This window comes from Gallus gallus, chromosome 1, assembly GCF_016699485.2.
Source record: "Gallus gallus isolate bGalGal1 chromosome 1, bGalGal1.mat.broiler.GRCg7b, whole genome shotgun sequence".
NCBI lineage: Eukaryota > Metazoa > Chordata > Aves > Galliformes > Phasianidae > Gallus > Gallus gallus.
The window spans coordinates 77,582,794-77,597,197 of NC_052532.1; the positions used below are offsets into that span (position 1 = coordinate 77,582,794).

The window sequence follows — 14,404 nt, forward strand, 5'->3', positions numbered from 1 at the left end:
TCCTGGCCCTGCAACACCTCTTTTACATGCGGAATGCAAAATTTTACATACTGGTATTTTTGTTATCCAGTCCAATACTGAAGCATACATGTAGTAGATTCCTGTTCATCACTACTGGTCATTCTTGTCATCATCTCCTGCCATTAGATGATGACATTTATGTCAATTTTTTAATTTTTTTTTAAACTTCTGTTCTCTACTGGATATTTATTGATTTGCTGGACAGACCTTAGGACTCCCAGAGTGAGAGAAAAATGAACAGTTTTCATGGTGGGAGGAGACTGAGCAAGACGCATTATCAGAAAAGTTAAAGTTGTCACTTTAGAAGTTTGTATTCAAAAGCTGTCACTTTTTCTTTGGCCTTTCCAGGATCATCTTCTCCCTTTCTTTCAATGCCACAGGCTACATAATTAAAGAAAGAACTCATGATGCTAAAGAAGTGGAGTGACATCTCTGGAGAACCTGCTTTTTAGCAGGAGATCTCACAGCAAGAGGCAGAGTTTCACATTAAAAATCACAGACAAGAAGTCACTTGCCTCCAAGAAGAGCCCTGAAGCAACATCCAGCTCCCACCGAGCAAGCCACCACCAGGAGGTCGAGCTGCCTGTGCACATTCTGGAACAGAGAGGGCAGCCAGAGAAAGGCATGCTGTGGTTAGAGGGAGCAAAGCCAAAGTGTTAGGATCCAGAACAACAAAACAAAGCAACAGCCAATAGCAGATTCAGCCACCGCTATTACAAATAACAGGCTCTACACACTTTAGTGCAGTTTTTAGTACACTCAGTTGGCCTACAGTAGTGAGATTTGATCCTTATGCATATACAGGATCAAGTGAAACAGCACCTCCTGTTGCTGTATTACAAAGCTAATTACTGTTAGGAGTTTGTAAAGCAGTTCCTACATATAGCTATATATATGGTTAATAGTGGCTGTGGTTGGTTTTTTTTTTCCAAACACAATTTGTCAATACATCAATCAGCCGGCAGAGGCCGTTTTGCAACAGCAAAAGCCCAGAGGCAGTGCAGAGGCTATAATTAGTAATGCTCTACACATCCCACCTTAAAGACAAATTGATCTTTATCCACAGCTATTTAAGGTTTTGTTTGTTGGTTGGTTGTTTTTTTTTTTTCTCACAGATATTGATCACAGTGCAAAGGAATTGGCACTGTGAGACAGAAATCTTGTGAAATGCATGTTCTTAGCCAGCACCTGTGTCATGTGGTAGGTAACACATGATTGATCCTGCACAGTTATTTGGTTGTATATCTGGGGCTCTACTACAATTTTCTTTGGCTGGTACCTTTCTGCTTTAGAGCAGCATAGCGAACTTCAATCTATATGTTCCCTCTGTGTGTAGTGGCCTATCAATGTGTCTTAAGAGTTCAGCCCATGGAAGAACTGAATGCCAGAGGCATGTGCCTTACCTCGTATACACCACAGAAAATTGACATAAACTTGCTGAGTACTGCTGCACAGATACTGGCAATGTGCACAAAAGGGCCCTGCAAGAGAAGAGGAGGAGACAAATTAGAAAGAGATGTTTTTTTTTTTTAATTTCTTCAAAGGCAGCTATGAAACTAATTCCTTGGTGTGGCAACAGAGGTTGAACCTTCCAGTTGGGTGGGGAGGAACCTAATGAAGTTCAGCAAGGACAAGTGGAGAGTTCTACACCTGGGGAGAAATAACTGCATGCATCAGTACAGGTTAGGGTCTGACCTGCTAGAGAGGAGCTCTGCAGAGAAGGACCTGGGTGTCCTAGTGAACAACAGGTTGGCCATGAGCCAGCAGTGTGCCATTGTGACCAAGCAGGCCAATGGTACCCTGGGGTGTATTAAAAGCATGGCCAGCAGGTTGAGGGAGATGATCCTCCCTGTCTACTTTGCTCTGGTGAGGCCACAGCTGGAATTCTGTGTTCAGTTCTGGGCTCTGCAGTTCAAGAAAGTCAGGGGAATTCTAGAGAGAGTCCAGTGGAGGGCCACAAAGATTATTAGGGGCCTGGAGCATTTCCCGTATGAAGAAAGGCTGAGACCTAGGACTGTTCAACCTGGAGAAGACAGAGGGAAGTCTTATCATCAACACATCAATATCTAATGAGTGCGAGTCAATTGGATATGGCCAGCCACTTTTTAGCTCTGCTCAGTAACAGAACAAGGAGCACTGGGCACAAACTGGAACATAGGAAGTTCCACATGAGCATGAGGAAAAACATGTTTACTTTGAGAGTTACAGAGCATTGGAACAAGCTGCCCAGGGATGCTCTGGAATCTTCTCTGGAGATATTCAAAACTCATCTGCATAATTTTCCGTGTAACCTACTGTAGGGAACCTGCTTCAGCAAGGGGGTCAGACTAGATGATCTCCAGAAATCCCCTACAATTACCACGATTCTGTAATTCTTTGATTCCCACCAATATTCTATTAAAAAGTTTAAAAATTTAAAGCTTTTGTAGACAGAAGGTCAGTCTGACAAAATGGCATCTGACATGGAAGTGCATATGAACCCAAAGTGTGAAGCTGAATTTCTCCATGTGGAAAAAATGGCACCCACTGACATTCATTGATGCTTGCTGAATATTGATGGAGACCAAGCATGGGATGTGAGCACAGTGAAGCTGTGGGTGGTGCGTTTCAGCAGGGGTGACAGTGACATGCAAGACAAGCCGTATTCTGGGTGTCCGTGCAGATTTTTACAAGTGTGGCATGGAGGCTGTTGTTCATCGCTAGTGAAAATGCATAGCTAATGGTGATGACTATGTTGAAAAATAGCATTTTGTAGCTGAGAATTTGCTCTGTCAAATAGTGTTATTGTGCTCTTTGTAGCTGTTTTTTTTTCCATGGAAATAAATAGGAGGCATTACTTTCAGAGCTACCTATGTATATGAAGCTTTTCAAAGTAGAAGGAAATGGTTAGTAGAAGATAAGTACTGCTGGGAAAAACAGAGCTTTGACAAGAGGAATGGTGTCAAGGAAAAGGAAACATTTGAAGTCTCTTGCACAGACAACTCCTTCCTAGACCCTGGCTGCTACTGCGCATAAACATAGCAATATTTACCTCTTTCCCTACAGGCATGCCACTTCCAAGCCCAGCTGTGAGGCCCACAACTTTGGCCACAAATGCTTGGAGAGTGAGATATTCCTTGAGGACCACTCCCCTCATAATTGTCTTGAGCTCTGGGATCCCAGACCCTGGAAACAACAACAGAGCAGAGGATATAGAAAACACAAAGGCAAGAGGAATAAGAAAAAAGAGACAGACAGAAACAGATCTTGCCATGCCTTCTACCCTCACCAACAGCCTGTGGAGAGACGAGGTGGCAGAAGATGGCCGCAAACAGTATGAGAACAAGTGGGTATGTTACCCACACCAGATACTGCAAAGGAACATTCGGGTGCACCTCTCTGTACATCCACTTGTAGGCTGTAAACAAACAAAGAAGTTGTCAGTAACCACAGATGCTCCAATCAGTTTGGTAAACTTTAAAGAATAACAAACAAAAGCCCACTCCTGCTAAACTTGCCCATGCTAGATCTCCCTGAGAAACGCTATCTAAAAGTCCTAATTTTCTAACACAAATAGGGTGAAGCTTTGTTACATCTGAAGTACAAGATCTCAAATAATATATGCATTCTGCAGGAATGGATACAAGTGATTCTCTCCTGTCAGACATTATTGATGCCTATGCCATAATGTGGCATTGGAAGAGCTGTATTATTTTCACTTGCAAGAGTGAATTTCTGTGCAGGATCTTTTCATTTAGCAGCTGGAAGGTGTTACATGGGCCCTGAAGGACACTGAAGATAGCGTCCTCCCCTCCATTTCAATCACATGAAAAACGGTTCCTTCAGAAAAACTACCTCAGAAGCCCTGCTTAGCAGCAGCATGAAGGGAGCAGGGCCAGCTGTTACAACATGTGTCTGGTGCACGCAAACTCAGAGGGTGTTTCTTTTTTGAGATGTTCTCTGGCACATGTGCAAGCTGAGATTCCTTGCCAAAATAAAAGAGATGGAGTAAAATTTACTTATGTGTGCTCCATGCTCCTAAAAATTTTGCATAAATCATTTCTTCTAAAGTGCAATTAAGAGCATGTTGGCAATGTTAAATGTATATGTGTTCAGGGGGATGGGAAGCAAGACCACTGAAAGATTTTGTAATTTTTAAAGCTGGAAAAGGGTATGGGAACCAGAGGAATGCTGTAGAGAAGTGACATAAGCCAGTGATTGTGAGATCATTGTTAAAAAAAAAAAAAAGTTTAAGAGCACTAAGAGCACTGTGGTTCCATGTAGCAGAAAACACCAGAGCACTGTATAAGTAAAATTTGAGAAGAGCAATAATGAGGTTAAGGTCAGAGAAAACTGTATCAAGAGGGCATTAAAGAGCCCTTTCCTCTCCCCACCCACCATATGCTCAACAGACCTTGGGCGGATGGCAAACTATATAATAGGAAGGGCCAAAGTCACACAACGTTCCCTTACACAAAAACAAGAGAAGGATAGAAAGCGAGTAAAAATAATGGCTTATCTTTTAACGGTACACGTCTTTTGCTCCCTGCCCACTTAGAAATATTTCCCTATCACTCTTTTAAAGAACCTTTTCTTAGTTAACCTTCTCCCTGCTGTGTTGCAAGTTTTTCAGTCTTCCTGAGGTATTGACAATATTAAAGGAGGAGGAATGTTGGTCACTGGGCTTTGTAAAATATTTATATCATTTACAGTATGCTTTTGCAACATCTGAGTGAGACCCACCCTGTAGGCTCTTTGCACTGGCATAATCCATTCCCCAGCTCACCAACGCCATGACCAGACCCAACAGAACCAAGAAAATCCAGTCCTCTCCAAGCTTCCTGGTAACATATTTCTGGAGGTGTCTAGCACAGTCTGCGGAGAAAAGAGAGAACCAGAAAAATGGAGGTAACATAGATGAAATCTGTGCTTCTGTGTTGAGAATTGACCACCAAAAGAATGTATGTGAAAGAACTATGGGCTTAGTGTTAAAGGCCTGATACCCATCCTTTCCTTCCAGTCTTTCAAAATTCTTTGAAGTTTCAAAATAAAGGAACAAGATAATTTAACCTCTTGTGCACTAGCAGCAAAAATATTTTTCCTCCTGTTATAGAGATCTGTTGTGGGAAAAAAAAATACTAATTTGGGGGCAGTTATTCCTACAGCTGGCATGCAAACACCTTTTAAAACCAAGGTGACTCCTTCTTCCTTCTCTGCTTCTCCCCTGTCAAAGTCTCCTTGTCTTTTTGTCTTGCTTAAATTCCATCTCTCTGGCTGTTCTACTCAATATCTGGTCACAGGGTAAGCAAAGATAACTCATTCCTACCTTGGCATTTGGAATAGCGTTCTTCTTTTATCTCTACTTGACTCTCACGTTTCAGGGGTCTTTCGTTGTTCTTTTGGGCCTGGTTTGTGTTCAGTAGTTTTGCTGCTTCCTTCTCAGCAAAGTCAGTTTCCTGGTCTGTGTACTGCCCATAAAGCTAGAGGAGCAAAAAGCAAGAGAGAGCAAAACAAAAATGTAAGGCAAATGTTCCTTCACAAGTAGCATTAAAATGAAAAGGCATATTTACTAAGAGTCAGAGGTGTAGGCTCAAAAGCAAGGAGACAGAGACACAGAAAGACTCAGACAGAGGAAATTCATTATTTTTTTCTTTTTCCTTCCCAGTTCCCTCTTCCCAATCTCTCTAAAATCTTTGCATCTTCTTTTGGTGGTACAAGCTACGATAACAGAATGCTAACTGCTTTCTTAGATCCTCAGAACGAGGAGGCTCAGGTCTGAAGGAAAAAGATTGGGTAGCCTTTTTGGAAGTACAAAAGAAGGTCAAAACTGTTCACATGAGGCTGCCAGTCTTAGGGCTGTCTTCAGCAGCACTGCAAAACAACTCTTAAAATTTAGAGAGATATCACACTACTAAATAGGTTGCAGGAATGCTCTGCATCTGTTCACTCTGCTGCCAAGGAATGCTTAACAGGGTACGCAGCCACTGGTGGTGTCTTCTGTGGAAAAGAAGCAGCATCAGCTCGCAAATAGCAGAGGGTACCATATAGCACCTCCCGTTATCTACCCAAAGCATTCTACTAAATCCCCATATATCTCCAACTCATCTGATTTTTTTTTAATTACCTAATCTAGCCCTTGTCATCAGATACTAATCTTGAAAACATTTGATATTATGCAATTCACAAGCAGCTACATGAGCTTGCCAATGATGTTTCTCACATGGATCAGTGATAAAACTGTCAGTTGTGCCAGCTCGTCAAAAAAAGAGATCTCAAGGAAGCTGGAAGGATCCTGACTATGTCCATCGGGTTCCCCCAGAAGTAGCTATTCTCCCTTATTTTTTTCATGGTATACATGGAGAAGATGTGAATTTGAGAAGATGTGAACAGGTCTCTTCCCTTCACTTGCCATTCTATGTACAAACTAAGACTTTACATCAGTTTCCTGCCTGATGCGGAGCCTGTGATCTTGGCAATTCCCACCTGCTAGAATCTGCTTCCTCCCAGCACAACACCTACTTCTCTAAGATATTTTAAGTGGCAAGAAGTCAGCAAAAAGTCAGACACTTCAGCTGGAGAATGAAAAGACATTTGAGATATGGAGCTCTACCATGAGCTTAGAAGACAATTCTACCGGACAGCTTTACTTTTCCTCTTTTCTAAGTGGCACAGGAGCTGTTGCTCCTGCACCCTTGGGATTTACATTAATTGAAACATCATCAGTAGAATGGCAATGAAGCAGATAACTTATTTAGAAGAGAATTTGACTTCAGATAGATTTGGAGACTCACAAAAAGTTGAAGTCCGGAAGGCATCTCAGGGGGGTTTCTCTTCCAATCCTTAGCTCACGGTGTGCTAACTCCAAGACCAATCAGGATGCTCAGGGCACTGAATGGGCAAATCCTAGTCATCTCCAAGGGCAGAAATTTCCCATCTTCTCTGAACAACCATTTCAGTGTCAAACCAAGTTATATTTCCAGTTACCAAACATGACTGAAAGTCCTAAGTAGTTTATTTGCCCATATTCCTAAGACATTTGAACTACGTGCAACAGCTCCCTTTTAAATCCCTATTATATTTTCACAGAACATGCATGTAGGCTTTTAAATCATCCTGTTCTTATGATAGCTTACCTTCCATCTCTGAAACAAATAGATCCCACCTGAATATCTGAAACTGTTCTTCCATCCGTCCATCACAGCACTGGAAAACTATATTTTATTTAATTACTAACCCCATTATTATCACCACAGTCTAGCCAAATTAATTGATACATACTCTTAGCAGTGAAGAGTGGCCATGCTCTCATCTCCATAATATAGACAGTGAAACATCAGGATGAAGGACCTGCCAGGCTTCATATAAGCTATCACATATAAAATCCAATAACAAATAGCAGATTAATCCCTGTTTCTCTCACTGTATCTATTTCAGGCAGCAATGTCAAGCACCAACAGATTTTAGATAAATGCATCTTCATATCACCTCAGCAAATTTTTCATTGCCTTTACATGCTCATGAGAGATTGTTTTATACCAAATAGAGCTTAATCCAAACTATGAACTTAATCCAAATTATGAACTACCTTGCTAAGTATCTTGTTCAAATGGATTAGAAGGCACATGTTGTAATCAGATGGAGTTAGAGCCCTTCATCTATTCAGATAGAACAGTTCACAGTTCGTATCTGGCTGGAAAATTATGAACTCAGGATGTGAAAGAAAAAGAGCTAGTCTCAGGACACGAAGATGAAGGTTCTGTCCTGGAGGACAAATTGGTTTCAATTCACTTAAAGAATGCTTCATACACATGCTTTGTTTCTCTGGGACTTCGGCACTGCTTCAGATTGTAGTCAATAATTGTAGGACAGAGAAAGATTAAAAAAAAAATCAGAGGGTGGCCTCATAGAAAAATTACATTAGGCAAGAAATATCCTTTCCATTAGAATGCAGGTAAAACTAAAACCAAAACCAAAACACTGTAGTGCTTACACTGTTGTATTCCTCTGATGCTACCTCTTTCTGAGCACCACAAAAGCTGGAGAGAATTTTAAAATATATCAATTATCACTTAGAGAGTTGAGACAGAAAAGGTACTATTATGTCCAGCTTGGCTAAATTCTGAATGAGAACATGATAACAGTGCAAAAACCACTGAAGGTATAAATACTGCTAAGGGTGTTGTGTGTGGGAGTGGGAGGAACATCATTGTTTAATGGAGGAAAAGTTCTCAACAAAGTTCTCACAACCTCAAGACTTTTCTGATAGCTATTCTGACACTGAGCATCTACTTAAATCTTCACTCCCCTCTCAGCCCATACCCTAAGTTATTTCCCCTGCCATTCAGACTCAGCAATGTACTCTCCACAACAAACTCTAGTCAAGAAATCCCTTTCTTCAGCACCACTATTGCACGCTGCTGCTCCTGGCCATTGAGTCTGCAGTGGGCTCTGCAAACTGCTCATCCCTCTCACTCCTGCCTTGGAGACATGCTGCTGTTCCTGAAATGATCTTCTGTAGTACAAAGTCTAGTCTCAACTGCTTATGCATAGAACTAATGAGACACATGTGATGGACAGGGCTCAGCTACAAAATAATAGTTGTCCCCAAAGAAGTAAAGGCAAAGGGGAGATGTAATAGCAGTACTCTCTACCTGAGGGCAGTGAGAGGGCTGGAGAGAAAACAGAGCCAGACTTCTCAGAAAGGCACAGTGAAGGACAGGAGGAAAAAGGCAAAACTTGCAACAAAGGTATGTTTGAATGTGTAGAAAGAAAACCTGAGCTAACATAGGAACAGGTACCCAGACAGGCTGGGCATCTTCATACTTGGGGATATTCAGTACTTCCTTAGATAAACACTGTGAACAAGGCATTGGGCTAGAGAACTCCAGAGGCCCCCTCAAGTCTTTCCATGAGTCTGTTACTCTTTAGTACTGCACTGCCCAATTAATCATTACACTTCCTTACTGTGGCACCCGTCTGTGTGCTGCTGTTGGAGCTCTCTGCCATGAATACCCTTTCTACCTCACAAATACCACATCATTTAAATACTTCATCAGTCTGAGCTGCTTGAGGAAAGGCTCTTACTTTTCATGCAGGAAGAGAAAAACACAGAAACCTACAATGCAGAAGAGCATAAATTTTATAAATCTATCTTCTAATCTACTGTTATAAATATTTGGGCTGTGTGAAAAACACAATCACTTGAGCTTTTCTTTCCTAGTGGTTCTATGAACTGCTGGCATTACTGAACTTAAATGGAGAGCAAAAGTCTCTTCAAGATATCATTTTAAATGATAGATGAAATCTCTAGTCTCTAAGTCTCAAGCTTACAAGAGAGACAGGGACTGACTTCGTACACTGATAGTGATAGGACCAGGGGGGAATGGCTTTAAACTAAAAGATGGAAGGTTTAGGTTAGATGTTAGGCAGAACAATTTTACCTAGAGCATGGTGAGGCCCTGGAACAGACTTCCCAGAGAAACTGTAGAACACTCCATCCTCCCAGGATGGCGTTCAAGGCCAGATCAGGGCCTGGGCAGCCTGATCTGGTGGGTGGCAACCCTGCTCATGGCAGGGGGTTGGAACTGGATGATCCTTAAGGTCCTCTCCAACCTAAGCCATTCTATGATTCTATGATACTTTATCTCAATTCCCACAGATTAAGCACATATTATTATTAGCTATTTTTATTACATTAACTATTATCTAATATATTAACTGCATATTATTAGAAAATCCCAGGCCAAAGATCAAGTTTCCACTATTTTTTGCCGTGTAAACCCAGTCAAATCAGGCATTCTGTCTGAAATAGCTTCCAACTTACATATAAAATAGAAGGGCTAGCACAAGCAATAAGCACAACAGAACTAAAATGTCTCTCTATCATCTACTTTTCTCACATCACAGTGGTGAGTATTCTGTATGAAAGCATGTGCAGCAGATTGTTTATCATGCTAATAGCATAAAAGTGCATACCTGTGCAAGATGTGTGTGATAGTATGAATATTTGTAATTTATCTACATGTTAATTAACAGCAATCAAAATACACATGCAGAGCAAGACTGGTTTTACAACAACATGCCTTCATACTATATATGTAACTGTGTGATTGTTTATGTAACAGTATTTCTAGGGCATATTTTCAGTAGATCTATAAATATGACTGTCTGTTTTCAAGACTGAAAATTGTGTTCACAAATGCATACTTGCTTGGGGATGCTACTGCCTGAAGACTTGTATGGGAGTGCATCTGATGTCCTGCTTGTTTGTGCTGGATTTTGGCTACACTCATTGACTGGCATGCCTGTAGGGACAAAAACAAAGACATCCCAGGGCCAGGCAGCAAGAATAGGTTTTTCTGCCTCACTGTGTCAACTATGCCACCTTCTAAGAGGGGTTTTAGCCAGGTGCGAATAGTCTGCGGAGTGGATACGTGTAAATTGGTGTATTTTTGTGTATCCCAACTTACTAATGGCTCATGTAACACAGTATGTATTTCCATAACCCACCTCAGCCCTCCAGCCCTAGGCATTGCTCCACTTGCATCCCATGAGAGGGCCAGGTCACATCTCAAATGTGAAATCTCAGCATAACTCACTTGAAAATATACATAAAGCGTTAACTCCGTTAACGCTCCAGAACACCTCCCAGTTCTGGCTGTTGCTTCTGAATCAGCCAGGGAGTGGTTCTGGGACAGTTTACTAGTAGAGAAATCATTTGCAAACTCTCAGATTTTTTATACAGCTTCAGAAGAGAAATTTCTGAGTATGGCCATGGGACCGACTTCCTAGTCTTTTGCAACATGGCAGATACAATCCTCATTGGGATGTTTATCTACTGGAAGAAATAATCTTGGTGGCAAATGTGGCTTTTTCCTCCCCCAGAATCATGCAGTTCTTAGGGAGATTGACGCATCTCTTCCTCTATTCCCCAGTCACTGGCACAAGAATTTGTGTAAGGGGATGTTAGAAACCTCCACTCATATTTTCCCTGTATGAATTTCACATTCACACATTCTCTCTCCCTCTCGTCACTAGACCAAATTCTACATTGCTCTAAACCCTTCTACGTCAGCTCAGTCTGAACAGACTGGCAGGAAATAAGACACCAAGATGGCTGTAAAACCTCCTCTTTGCAGAAGGGTGTCCCGAAAGGAGAGGCAGAGGAGATACAGAGGACAATAGAACAAGAGGTCATAACTAGAGTACATCTTCATACTAGATATTTTTCTGAGACGATATTTGTATGAACCAGAGTAAGAGTCAGGTGAAGTTTAAGAGTTAGAAAATTCCTCACAGCTCTCAGAAGAGCTACTGAAACTATCAACATGCAGATACAAGCATGGACTTACTCTCCTTGTTTAGGGAAAAGTCAGAACAGAGGTCTGCATGACTGTCCATTCAGCTGTGCAGATAGATATCCGTCTAGCTTCATTACCGTTCTATTTGTTTTTATCTCCTCTTCTGCTCTACCTAAAATCACTATGCAGCTGAAGGCAGATGCAATTTCTCTTGGCATTTACGAATACATTAATGGTTTCATTGATTTTCACATCCCATCTTAACCATTTTAACACTGTGGTCATAATAGATGGAAATACCCAATGACTTGAAATGATGATAGCATTCTAAGCAAGACTGTGAAAGTCAGTGCCTTACTTGGAAGTCAACAAGGAAAAGGGAGAGTTGGTAGGATTGGGTATAGACAGGGATGTGTGCTCTACAGCACCATTCTAGGAGCCCCAAGAGCATATGTGACCCCATTGAGGCCTGTGCTGCCATAAACATCCCAGTTGTCCAACCCTACCTGTGGGTGGCTGAGGGAGTTCTCCAGGTAGTGCAGGTTGTCCCCTGTTCCCCCGGCCTCGCGTCCCGCCTCCAAGGGTATCCCGTAACAGGTGCATTTCTCAAAGCAGATATAGTCGTATTGCGGTGTGCCCCCCCACAAAGCTGGCTTCGATCTGGATTCCTGCATCATACTCTTTGAGCTTTCCATGTCTCTACTCTTGCTCATGCTTAGTTGTAGCAGAGCTGCCACTATGGTCCTTTCCTAGAACCACCTCATGGTCTGGCCTAGAAAGTGGCCTCTGCACTTTCTTCTGTTCTTTTCTTCCTTCCTTTCTCTCTCTCATTAGACCACTCTAAGTTCTGTCCCTGCACTCCCTTTCTCTCTGCCCCTCCTACTCCTTGTGTCTCTCTCACTTTCTCCTCTTCCTTCCCAAAGGCAGGGTTCAACTATATTTATAGCAACCTTCTTCTGTCACATGATTCCCCAGTGCCAGGTCTGATCTCAGCAAAAGGCATTAACTCTGCCAGGATTGAATATCAGGTGTGGGCAAAAGGGGAACTCCTGAAGGAGAAGGAAGGGGAGGGAGAGGAGGAGAAAAGAAGGCTGTAAGAAAGCGAGAGCTAGAAATACAGACACAACATATAGACAGGAGCAAGCAGGAGTCATTATCCAGGAGATCTCTTCCTTCATCCTATTGCTAAGTCCATAGTCCACAAGAGAAAATGCAAGTCCAGCATCCATATAGACTGCTAAGCATTACAGCTTAATCTCAGTCTTTCTATATGACCTTATACTGAAGACTTTCACTTTTGGAAGATGTTAATAAATTGCTCTGAATCCAACTATGAGTATATACAGAAATTTATTCTTCTTGATGTTCACTTCCAACAGGTTCACATTCAACACCTTCTCCTCACCACACTAACACTTGTTTCTCAGCCAGGCAAAAAAAACAACCAAACAAAAAAACCCAAACCAAACAAAACCAACCTCAGCCAACACTAGTGGGTACCAGTCAGCACCAGGAGTGAGAATTATGTTCTAATAGTGTGATCTTATAGACAATTCCCAGTACTGTAATTATCGGTAACTGTCCTTCCTGTAATCACGTCTTCTGATGGCTACTGTACAACAAAGAGCAATGAGTTTAAAATCCTAGAAACTGCTTGCCAGAAAAGAAGAAATCATATGCACGAAACATGATAACTAAAGAGCTGCTACTAACTGCTTCTTCCTCATCTTTTACACCATCATCTCTCCAGGATAATGGCTTCCCAGCTTTTCATACCTCAGAGTAAGATCTGTGAGCAGGATGTGAGAGAAGGGAAGACACTCATCTCACTGGTCCAAACGAGTAGCCTCAATGTGCTTAGTGTCTCAACAATATTTCATTTGCAGACCTGCATAAAACATTTATCTTGGAGACCTATTTTACTTTTTCTCATTCTAAATGGTCCTCCAGAGTACGATGCAAAGAAAGTCTCCAAGAGGATGATATGCCATTTCCTCCATAAACCACACTTCCACCTCTTCCAATCGTTCCAGCTAACAATATTTATATGTATATCCAATAATATCCCTATGGATACTGTTAGCCAGTACAGTCCATCTCTGATGGCATTTTAGGCAAGCTCTGAATACTTACAAAAGCAAGATCAGTGCTAGCTCTGAACATACAGGCTCATCTGTTATATCCTTGCTAGCTTTAAATTTATTGTCATTCAGTAGCATTTCCCAGAGGAAGGCTGTGGCCCATCTGTAGGTAAGACTTATAATGAACCACCTTAAATAAGAGTTTCTAGGTAACAGTGTCTAGGATACAGAAGGTAAAATTTGGATAGTCTCATAGATTTCTATCATAATGACATTAAGTATTGCTAGCCTACTGAGATATTTTTGGAAGAAAAATGCAGCTTATATAGACACTAAGGCTTATATTAAAAATATTATTTTGGTGTATGTAATACAAAAATGTGTATAGAATATGGATATATACCTTATACAGAAAACCTAAAGACCAACCACCCAAAACCCCGATCATCATCAAAACTGCAACAGAGCACTAGATCTTCAGTTACTGTCACATTTGCTGAAGGATAATATTCAGCATGTCCACTGGAGTAAACAAAAGGGAACTTCTACCCAAAGAAGCACTCTTCTACCTCTTGTTTTTCAAAAGGCACAAGTACTGCTCATCAGAAATGATCGAGAGTAGAAATGAGATAAATAAAGAATGCCTTACTGTCAGCTAATCAGATGTGGAATTTCCATGGAAAATCACTACGTAATTATAGCCTAAAATAAGACAATCCTTCCTTGAAATATATTTTCTAAGAACAGTTCATCTCAACCTCCAAATAGATCCCAAACCTGAGTCACTTTATCAGTAGAACGATGGAGGATCCCAAGGCCAACATTTACTAAATGACTCTAGATGTTAGTGAGACAAGAAACCTTTACTGTCCTCATGAGGAAGACAATCCACAAAAACTCTGCATCCTTATTTGCACTTTCCACAGTGATCCAGTGCACCTAATGTTTACATCTATTCAGATGAAACTAAGCAATCATTATGCACATGGTGGCACATGTGTACGCTCTAATATGTGCAGCTAA

The 14,404-nt window shown here is 41.4% G+C and overlaps 1 protein-coding gene across 12 annotated transcripts in view; it reads right to left on the reverse strand.

Annotated features, from left to right (window-relative positions):
* The window catches only part of CLCN1 (chloride voltage-gated channel 1), a 59,028-nt gene that overhangs the window by 25,135 nt on the left and 19,489 nt on the right, over positions 1 to 14,404 (reverse strand). For 9 of the 12 annotated variants that reach the window (XR_005840249.2, XM_015294034.4, XM_015294030.4 and 6 more), the window contains exons 1-6: positions 11,807 to 12,180; positions 5,327 to 5,480; positions 4,744 to 4,875; positions 3,290 to 3,418; positions 3,053 to 3,186; positions 1,425 to 1,502 (exon numbers count right to left, since the gene is read on the reverse strand). Coding sequence is in view for 11 of the 12 variants with exons in the window: in XM_015294034.4 (XP_015149520.2) it covers positions 1,425 to 1,502; positions 3,053 to 3,186; positions 3,290 to 3,418; positions 4,744 to 4,875; positions 5,327 to 5,480; positions 11,807 to 12,013 (834 nt within the window). In the remaining variant the exon portion in view is untranslated. Of the gene's footprint in view, positions 1 to 536; positions 616 to 1,424; positions 1,503 to 3,052; positions 3,187 to 3,289; positions 3,419 to 4,743; positions 4,876 to 5,326; positions 5,481 to 10,206; positions 10,305 to 11,806; positions 12,181 to 14,404 lie in introns of those variants that run through there. The other 3 variants (XM_004938123.5, XM_046944646.1, XM_015294039.4) reach the window with 3 other exon arrangements.